The following is a 10,080-nucleotide window of genomic DNA, read 5'->3' as shown; positions in this document are numbered from 1 at the left end:
CATGGCATTTGGAAAGGTTGGTGCTTCCCTAGAGACAGGGGAAAATTACCCGATATATTGGGGCAAATCAGCCAAATGTACGTTTGCAATTCTTTTAAATATCACACGTAGGTCACAAATCAATACAAAATTCTCAGTGGGTTGCCTTCATAATGAAGTTTTGTAAACGATGTCCATGAAGCAAGAACATTTATTCTTCCCTTAAGTTGGCGCAATTGCCCCCACTTCCCCTAATGTCATGAAGACGTTTTCCTAACTCGAAACATGTCGCCACAAATGGATTTAATACAAAACGCAAAGAGAATCTGCTATGTCTTGATGGATAGTAATTTTTTGGATAAATTTAAACGTCTGTAAAATAATTAGTTTCAATAAGACTTCTTGAGCAGAAAATAACGAAGAGAAATAATTTTGCCTTCTTCGCTGCAAACAATATTTTATTTTTATTTTTATTTGTAGCTCCAACATCAAGTCCCAGATTTCTTTATTATTTTCGTAAGGTACTTAATTAAAATTAATGTGTTTGTCGTGGCAGTAATCAAATGTAAACCACGAATTTTCCAAATCCAGCATTTCTTTACGTTTCTCTTCCAACAATTTGTTTCTGTGTTTGTATGCGTAATCTCTTGCATTAGATAGGTTCTTGATAACACAAGTCGACATATCGTATCTAGAAAAATTCATATCTGCCGCCTGGTACCTGCAAATTGAAATACTCGTATTAAAAGTGAAAACAAACCCATTTTCATCATCCATCAGAATTATCTACTCAAGATAATTTTTATCACATTTCCCGTACAGACTTACAGGAAGTATGTAGTTCTACATGAGATGATGTAACTCATGAAGGAATGCGTCTTCTACCGTAAATAATTCTTAATATAAATTTAATAGAAATGTAATTAAGTGCATTTATGTAAAGAAATTATCCATTTTCTTAAAAAAATATATATATTTGAAGATTTCTATCCTCTGGGTTGTTGCATTGTGTAGTCTGGTCGATGTTTACCAACGTTTTAGAGGTCATACTGCCTCCGTCATCAGGCAGTAAGAAAGCTGTCGTCTGGGATGTTTATGGAGCTGCTTACTCTCTCCATCATCAGCTGGAACGAGACTTCATGGTAAAACACGCCAAGAGACAGCCATTTCGAAATAAACTTCTATAAAAAATGGTAACATGAGACGGATAGGCGTCGTTAAATCTGAAACCGGCCTAACACTTTCATGAAAGCCGAAGATTATGGCGGTTTTGATGTTCTGAACGCCAGAAACTTCCTGCCTAAGAGAGTGCCACTGATCAAAGAAACTTAGTCAAAGAGCTTCTTATTAATGCAGTTACAGCTCACGTCTGATTAGCATTACGTAGTCATTTGCCCTCTGCTTTAACGATTCAGCTTGACCGCAACATCGCCCTGCCCAATGTCATTCTACCCACTTCTTCTCACCCATTTTTCGCGCGTGGTTTTCAAGGTTCTGAGTAAGCAGTAGGAACCTCCGAAACGTCGGTGAGTTTCTACGATACTACACGGCGTAGCATTCGCAAGATCGCAGATACCTTGACCGGAAATGATTCACTTCCCATTGCTTTGCGGAAGTAACAGTTTGTGATTATACAGTCCTGAACAAAGAAACGAAGAAACAAACCTTTCATCTCCATTGCCATTAAAACTTTCGACACCGAAGATGGTATCTTTGTCAAAAAATCCACCGATGACGAAGATCATATCGTCGATCACTTCTGCGTTGCAGAAAGATGAATAGACGAGCATGTCAGGGATCTCGGTCCACGTGTCGTTTGCAGGGTCATACTTTTCGGCTATGGGCAGGTCTCCTTCTCCGTTGTATCCTCCTGCACACACACACAATCCATAACAGGTCACAGAATATAAAAATAGCTGCCAAACGAAACTTATTCTAACCCAATTCAGCGGGGACCTTCTTGATATTTATTACTCTGTCACCTGGCCACGAAATGTTTGGCCTTTATACAGCCACAAGATTCCTAACCTTATTCACAAATTTGAACACCTTCCACATACTCTAGTTCCTTAAAGACTTTTCAAAATTATCCTTCGTTTTAAGACTGTATCACAAGTGGTATCTCTTCTTCAAGATCACCAATTATAACTTTCTAGATGTATGTATTTCTCGTATCTTCCGTCCTTCCCACTCCGACCGTCTTACCCAACGAACTTTACACTCTTAAAATTCTTCGTAAATGGAATGAATGAATTAAATGTAACGAAGAAAGCCCATTGCCTTTTACAATGTTAATATTAGTATCAGGAACGAAATTACGGATCAGAGAGCTACAATATATTTTCCGTACTTGTTCCATCAGGCAATTGCGCCTGACATCTGTTTTCTGCTTCATGAAACTGAAAATACCGTCCATGAATAAACACAAGCTGCACTTTTGAAAACGCCGTTACACAAACAATTGACGAAAGGCAAAGAATGCGAGGAGACTGCTTTAAACCACCGGCTTTTTGAGGATAACAGGGCTGCAAACTGAAATTTCCTTGCTACAAGAACAAAATATTTACCTGTAAAAGTGGGTCTGTGGGAAAAATGGGGTATACGTTATTTGAGATACCACAACAGATTATGCGTTGTTAATTAGTTAGTGTTCTTTGTGGAGAATGTAATCGAAACCACGAATCGGGGTTAAAATGACTGACAAATTAACTCTGTAATGACGGGAAAAAATGCTGTTCATGAAATCTTATGCACTCAAAGAAAACCAGGAAAACATTTCACAATAGCAAGTTCTGTAAGAATGATAGAGGAGCATCACTCAGAATGTCCAGAATTCTCACCTAGGGCGTACAGACAGCCGTGGAAGGCGACGCAAGAGAAACTGGCACGTCGAGAAAGCATTGGTGCAACGAACGTCCATTTGTTCGTATCAGGGTCATAAACTTCCACCGAGTTGAAATATTCACATATATAATTTCCACCAGCGACGTATATTTTGTCTGTAAAAACAAATTATCTCTATGACACAAACTGTACACAAATTTAATGTAGGCAAAGGCATTATACTGGTCCATGAAGAGCACAAACATGGGACAATCCGTGCTTAAATTTGTAAATCTGTTAATGATATTGTATTTAATGTCCTACTTCGTGTCACAGAAACAGCACAGTCTCTGTTCATCTGTTTCTTTGTTTGCAATGCAGACGCGTATTATTGATAAAATTTAATATAAGCAGAATCAAGTGCTTAAATTAATGTATAATGGAAATTATGGTACGTTGCAATTTCTGTGGAACGAATTTGATTAAATTTGTTACGAGAGATGTACGGTACAAGCTGCCAAGCGGTGCTCTACATTTTTAATATTATGTGCTATTTACATGAGATTATGAACAGTTTTTAACGTCCCTCTACGTGCCATACAGGCGCTTGGGGTGAGTGGAGGTATAGCTCCTCTCTTTCTTGACCTCGGCACTAGATGGGGGTGAGTGGTCGGCATCACGCCCCGGCCGTGCTTTACCCCCGGGAGGACCACGGTACCCATTGTAGAGGAGGCTGGGTGGACCCCAGAGCCGGTCTGGACGCAGAGGCTAGAGGAAAAATCCTCTGCCCCCGTCGGGGACCGAACCCCGGTCGTCCAGCCCGTAGCTAGTCACTATACTGACTGAGCTATCATACATGAGATTATATATGCTGTCTCAAAAACATTATACATCTGTATCATATGAGAGCCAGTTTGATAGTTTGAGGGTTGTTTGCATTCACTCCTAGTGTACATTAAAAAGGCAGAAGACAATGCAAACGGACAGCTTATAAGAGCAGAAGAAACCATCACGCACTCAGAACTTCAAGCTGTTGCAGCCCGTGAAAAAACGTAGTACGTAGCACGGATAAAAGACTATGGGACGATGGAGTGAGGGAAATTAAGTTCAAGAGCGAAGAGGAATGCCTTGATGATGAAGGCATAAAGTTCCTCTGAAACGTCGGCAGAAGTCAAACGACGGCCATCTTCGTACTCGCCACCGTGAGAACCTCAAACCTTCAACCGTTCTTGAGTTCTTACACGCGGACAGACAGACAGACAGACGCCTCGCCTTCTGCACTAATTCACAAATTTTGGTTTCACAGGAATTACGTACCATTCAGCACAGCCGAACTTGCATCCCATCGGTTTAAGTTCATAGGAGCGATCGAAGACCACTGGTTCGTCTTGCGGTCATATTTTTCCGCCGTTCTGAGTTCCTCAATTTCAATGCCACCGCCCACGGCGTACACTGCACCTCGCAGAACTGCCGCAATTAAACTGCATCTGAAACGAAAAAAAGTACACGCTCTGCTATGCTCATTTATTTCTGATTCAGATGCATTTCCTCTCGCAGAACGCAATTGTTCGTTCGTCATTGTTAAATCGTAATTCAAAAGAATTAACAAGCAAATAATATTCATCAAACCTGGAAAAACTACGAACGAAGTCTGTGATTGGCTTCTATTCGTGTTTGACTTACGAACATTGTCGCAAGTGTCCTTCTGTATGTGAGTGGTACAATTTTACAGTCCCTGCCCATATTTATATCTAGACTAACAGGGCGACTATCAGCTTTTGAAGAAGTAAACCGCTCCAAGGAGTTCCTTAGTTACCGATCTGCATCTTACCTGCAGACATTCATAGGCACCACCTCGCGCCATGTCTTCATAACAGCGTTGAAGCAGTTACATGAGCTTTAAGACTTCCTCGCCGTCGTAACCACCGATGACGTAAATGTCGAAACCGATTACTGCCGTGCCATGGCGGGCTCGCGGTCTGATCGAGTCGACCCCCTCCACCTGCAGAAACGACAGGTTATGGCTTTATGTTTCTTTGAGTCATTTCGTCTACTAATGCGAAGCCCAAGCGAAATACCACCGGACCAGAGGTACAACCCCCAACAGTGAACCGAAATTGCTACACCGGCTGGGCGCCAGGGCCTACCGCACTCGACAAAGACCGTGAGAAATTAACTTGGGGCAATGGTGGAATTATGAGAGACGGAGGAAACAGGATGACCCGAAGAGGAGCTCAAACATTACCAGAGCCCTCGTCAAGTACGACAGACAAATGCAGAATTTCTGATCAATAACTGACATTCCAGGTTCGTGCGATGGTACAGACAGATGTTGGTGTTTTGGGTTTTATCGACGCAAAGCTGGAGGCAGTACGTCCCCCACCCCACCTCAAACAGTGTGTCAGCCTTCTAATTCACGAGGCGTTACCACACAGATAACCAACATCGACACTGATTAATGCTTCATTTATTATGTTGATATCCACTGACGATCAACGAAGACTTCGATTCATGTCTAAAATCAATTGATGTAGGACGCTTATCGTAAATGGTATTTAAGGCAAACTTCATATCTTTCTTCTTCTTCTTCTTCTTCTTCTTCTTTCTCTATGTCCTCTTTTAGCCGTACGTCTCGAGGTTTATTTTATTCATTTAAGTGATCTGTTTGGATTCCTTGGTGAGTGATCAGCCCGACGCAAGGCCTCTACCTAAACAAACACAGAAAGATGCGGACAAACATCCATGCCTTGAATGGGACTCGAACCCACGGTCCCAGTGGCCAGGCGCACGAGGTCCATGCCTCAAACCGCGTGGCCACTGCGGCCGGCTCATACCTTTCGTCGATTCCTAATAGGCCTTATATTTTACATGAGACTCAGCACATGTGTAAATTATGTATTTATTATTTTTAATTCATGTCTTTGAAGCTTCTCTTAAAAAAGGGATCACTGCAATGGAAATAAACGAACATGAAATAAAGAGGCAACGAGATTCTTATGAGTAAGCTTAAATAAACAATTACTTGGTAAAAAAGAGGAAAACTAGTTTTTCTCGGAGACGTAATTTAACAAGGCACGGTAAAATTAGAGATGTGTGTAACTCACCACACTCCACCGATCTGCTCGTGCGTCGTAAGCTTCGATCAAATCTGTTGGCCTTCCGTCACAACGCCCATCAATAGCAAAAAGAATGTCCTGTGGGATTCGCGGGTAGGCAATCCTTGGTGTTACGATTTCCTTGTCTTCGTTTTCTTCCTTCGTCATCATTTGCACGTCGCGTAGGAACGCGTGCGTCTCCAAGATCAAGGGTCCGCACCCCTCATTCTCCGTCACGTACGCGTGATTTGATATCTGTTGAACAGTTCAATGTGGACCTTATTACTTTATGGAAAGGATGACAAGTTCCATTGCAGAGGAGACAAGAAATCCACACATAATTTTATTGGGAACTCACCGAAATATATACAGGAAAATATGTTTTTCGGTTTATGTAACGACGGTCATAAGAAATGCACAGACTGTGGAGAGAAGATAAATCAAAGTTAAAACGATCTTAGAGAAAACTATTGAAATGTGTTTCAAAATAAAATTTAAATACTTCAGTAAGGGTTGCATTTTGAGTTAAATTAAAAAATTGTAATATATTTCTCCTCTCTCCCGTGCGATATGCACGCCGCGATCACCACATTCTTTTGTTTCGATAACTTTAATTAATCGTCAAAATTACGTAACAACGAAAGATAATTAAGACAATTAGTTGCTTCGAGTGTCAAGGGAGGCACCTGCTGCATGTTCATAGTTGGGTTGAAGGCCCGTCAAAACAACAGCATGTGATTATGGGCTCGATGTCTATTAAGATCCATAGCATGTTTCGACATTAATAGGCCATCATCAGGTGGTTCTCTTTAAGTGTTCGAAAATAGTAGGTACGAACGCTAAATTGTAAAGACATTTGAAGCAGATAACATTTTCATGGATCCGTGCAATTTTTTCACACGTATTCGTAAGAGGTGAATGGCTGCAAGCACAGAGCATTTGAACTAGAGTAGAAACATTTTTCTCTCTGGTTAAAACGCATTCTGAAATGGAAGAAATAATATCATAAGTTGCATTGCTGCTTCGTTAGATGGCAGGTTAAAATATTAGAATGTTAAACCTGTCTATGATTTAGAAGCCCCTTGGGTAATTTACTCTTGGTTGTAGAACGAAGCTATCTTGCTGCACTTCTCTGATATCTGTTGTCCCTATGTGGTCAATCAGCTGAGAATTATCATGCTGAAGTGATCTCGGGTTGACTATACAGAGTGTCCCAGGAAGAAAGGTCAATATTCTGTTAGGTCGTAGCATCAGTCATTCTAAGCAAAAATGTTTATAAACTTTTTTGCTTAGAATGACTCTGTATATATCGTCGAAGATGCGTGAAATTATTATAGCACCTAAGATACACTTCTTTTGACAGTAGGATCTTTGGTTAAGTAGAACGATGCGCCAGAAGACCTGATTTATCGGTTGGAGGATTTTCCTATTCAATCAGAATGGATGTTTGAATGTGGTTGAGAGTGGAATGCTGTAGTTGAACTGAAACACGTAATGGATCTTAATAAACCCTGAGACTGCAATCAAAGATTGTAGCGCATTCGGACTGTCAAACTAATGGACGCTTACAGACGTTCAATAAATGACGATTATTAACTCCTAAGACATATCTGCATAAAAGGATGAACCAAATATTTGTTTTGCACACACACACACATGCGAGCGTGTTACCAGCGGAATTGCACAGGTATTTATTGAAACCATGGTAACCAAGGTAATCTGGAGATTTCTTACTCAGCAAATTTTGCGCGGAATAAGGCATTCAAAAAAATTGTACAATTTTCACGTTGCTGTTGTAACATTTTAAACAGAATTGGAACATGTCAACAGATTCTCTTAAAGCTCATCAGTATTAAATCTAATGAACATCCGTTTAGACGTTCTCGAGCTAGAACTGCGGACAACAGACGAGCTTACACGTGACGAAGAAAAAGGCTCACGATTTGCATTAATTAGTTACGAATTGCGTGTGAAAACGGAATTGGAAATGCGGGCTTCAGTTCCCATAAACATCCACGATTTAAGGGGCATACTGCGTCAAGTAGTCCCAGTCTGACGCCCTTCAAAAGGTCCGCGATGTGGCCTTTTCTGTTGTCCGGGTCGTGGTTGATCCACCGGAGAATGCACTCCCACACAACTCTCTCGTCCTTCACGTTCAGTTCATCAGACTCGATTATCGCTTGCAGCTCCTCTACAGCCACTTCCAGCAGTTCTTCGCTCTGCTGAGACACTTCCACGAAGTGGCGCAGAACGAAGCGACGAGCACGAGTCTCAAGGTCGGCGCAGGAGTGTAACCTGCGACAGCGAGGGTAAGAATCGATCTCCTTCGAACTCCGACACAGTGAAACACTGCGGCAATAACTGGATTCTCAAGCATTTGCACACCACAGTATTTCGCCTTCACTTTTCACCTTGGCATTTTGAAGCACGAATGAGTGAGACTGAGAAGAGACGCTCCGTTTAACCGGGGTAAAATAGTAAGTTTTCGGCTATGATGGTTCCCAGGCAATGCCCGCTCGTCCTCGTGATAAGATTATAGGTTGAAACAAGGGCACTGTGTACGCAAGTGAAGAAGGGAGTGAGATTAGGAGTGTAGAATTTTGAATTCTGGCATTAACCTTGGCGAAACGACATTGTATTAACTGTGTGTGTTAATCCAGTGAAAAAACGTGTAATGGATAAGCCGACGAGTCGGATGAGCGAGGGAAGGGGGAACGTGGTCCTGGATATGAAAAATAAGTAGAGGCTCAATATAGATATTCCTCGGCGGCGGATGATGTGGGCGTTTCGCACTCACAAGTCAACGGCAAAAGAGCCACCCGTGAGCACTGTTCGAGGGAGTCCCTGTATTAAAATAGTGAATTTATCAGTCATTCTGTCCATGGCATGAAGTGGTGGTTCTGGTGTGATTCTGCCGATGTCAGTTGATTTGCTTGTCATGTTGTCCTGAACAAGAAGGAGAAGGGGTTCACCTTCTACGGGAACCAGCATGTTGTTTTTTGTCTTTGCCCGATAATAACCAATTCTCTAAATATCCTGAAGTGTTCAAAATAATCACCAATATCTGGGTGTGATATTCGATCAATGAACTGTACCGCGACATCGCTTTACAACTCTCGCCGGCAGAAATCGTTCGCAACTCATCTGGTTTAAATTCGATCGGTTAATGCGGGAATCGGATAATCGAGGGTCGGTTAGCAGAGGTTTTGCTGTATGCAGAAAGATGTGGAGCTGGATGTTGATATTGATATTGGGAGGATTATGTAAGAAGCAAAGAATGCCGCAGAGAAAGGAAGAAAGAAGGAAGGGAAGGAATTCGGGAGGAAGAGAGAGATTATTGTGACCCTGAAATAAGTTGATTCACGTTCTACATGGTGAAATTAGTCATCTGCTGGTCATAATGACGATGAAAACAATTCAGTTAAATCAGAATATTTGAATTACAGACACATTAATAACAAACTGCCAACAGCCCTGACCTACAACGCATTATTATTCGCCCAGTCCTAAGTCTGAGGCCTTAATCTCCGACACGACACTTCGCTGCTCTCTGAGTAAAGCCAATGACAAATGAACATCAATTACCTTGCGAACTGCATGATGCCGATGCAGTCGTCGGCGTCCATCGCCACCTTGAGGAAGTCGCAGCAGAGCTTAGCAACGCTTGGTGTACACAAGTATTCAGCCGTCACGAACAGCTGACACGCGTTGTCGGAGTGGATGTGCACCTCCCGCAAATAAACATAATCCAGTATCTTGGTCATTATGTCAGAGCTGACTCCATGGAGGAGAATATCAGTCTCCTCACTGGTGTGCAGTGTTGTCGTGAAGAGGTTTCTGAAACGTCACGAAGCAGTCGTCGATTTGGAGAAACGGCGAAAATTACAAGCCATGCGCATAAAGTTTAAGTTTTTATAAATTAGGTAAAAATAGTGCTCTGAATACTTCAAAAACTCCCAGAATGTGGTCTAATGGGACCAGATTACCTGCGAGGGGGTGTAGATAACTTACAAATCGGATGCTCAGAGAAAACCGTTTATGTCAGTACCAGAAAGTAACCCGTCAAGAATGCAGGTTGAAATTGCAAGCAGTGAACATTCGTACTACAGTAGGGGTACGTCGTTTCTTACATATCTTTGACTCCTTCAGGAGATATCTGAGGTTATAACAACTATTACAGAAA

At 41.8% G+C, this 10,080-nt stretch overlaps 2 protein-coding genes across 3 annotated transcripts; both read right to left on the bottom strand.

Moving 5' to 3' along the window:
• Positions 1-181: 181 nt before the first annotated feature.
• LOC110838017 (kelch-like protein 35) lies at positions 182-4,600 on the bottom strand. Of its 2 annotated transcripts, XM_087347951.1 has the most exons (4): positions 4,120-4,600; positions 2,820-2,978; positions 1,645-1,849; positions 182-700 (listed from the first exon to the last, which is right to left on the bottom strand). In XM_087347951.1, exons 1-4 carry the CDS (start codon positions 4,424-4,426, stop codon positions 505-507), a joined length of 867 nt encoding a protein of 288 aa, XP_087204077.1. In that variant the 5' UTR covers positions 4,427-4,600; the 3' UTR covers positions 182-504. The 2 variants fall into 2 exon arrangements, with proteins under 2 accessions (XP_087204077.1, XP_087204078.1); XM_087347952.1 differs by lacking the exon at positions 2,820-2,978.
• A 2,980-nt stretch (positions 4,601-7,580) lies between these two features.
• LOC147873994 (kelch-like protein 10) lies at positions 7,581-10,080 on the bottom strand. The gene is made up of 2 exons (XM_087347949.1): positions 9,483-10,080; positions 7,581-8,192 (listed from the first exon to the last, which is right to left on the bottom strand). The coding sequence occupies exons 1-2, from the start codon at positions 9,659-9,661 to the stop codon at positions 7,850-7,852; spliced, it is 522 nt and encodes a 173-aa protein (XP_087204075.1). The 5' UTR covers positions 9,662-10,080; the 3' UTR covers positions 7,581-7,849.

Source organism: Zootermopsis nevadensis, unplaced genomic scaffold, assembly GCF_977971745.1.
Source record: "Zootermopsis nevadensis isolate Lab colony 2312 unplaced genomic scaffold, Znev_1.0 Znev_ptg000012l, whole genome shotgun sequence".
NCBI lineage: Eukaryota > Metazoa > Arthropoda > Insecta > Blattodea > Termopsidae > Zootermopsis > Zootermopsis nevadensis.
The sequence above is the reverse complement of the archived record's forward strand: the minus strand, read 5'-3'. Positions and strand labels throughout refer to the sequence as shown.

Bases quoted from the DNA above. Each gene is read 5' to 3' on its own strand.
- LOC110838017 (XM_087347951.1), bottom strand. From the start codon at position 4,426: ATGAATATTATTTGCTTGTTAATTCTTTTGAATTACGATTTAACAATG. The intron at 2,979-4,119 runs GTACGTAATTCC...TTGTTTTTACAG, and splicing joins AAGTTCGGCTGTGCTGAATG to ACAAAATATACGTCGCTGGT. The intron at 701-1,644 runs GTTTGTTTCTTC...TTCAATTTGCAG, and splicing joins AATGGCAATGGAGATGAAAG to GTACCAGGCGGCAGATATGA.
- LOC147873994 (XM_087347949.1), bottom strand. From the start codon at position 9,661: ATGACCAAGATACTGGATTATGTTTATTTGCGGGAGGTGCACATCCAC. The intron at 8,193-9,482 runs GTAATTGATGTT...TCGCTGTCGCAG, and splicing joins GGCATCATGCAGTTCGCAAG to GTTACACTCCTGCGCCGACC.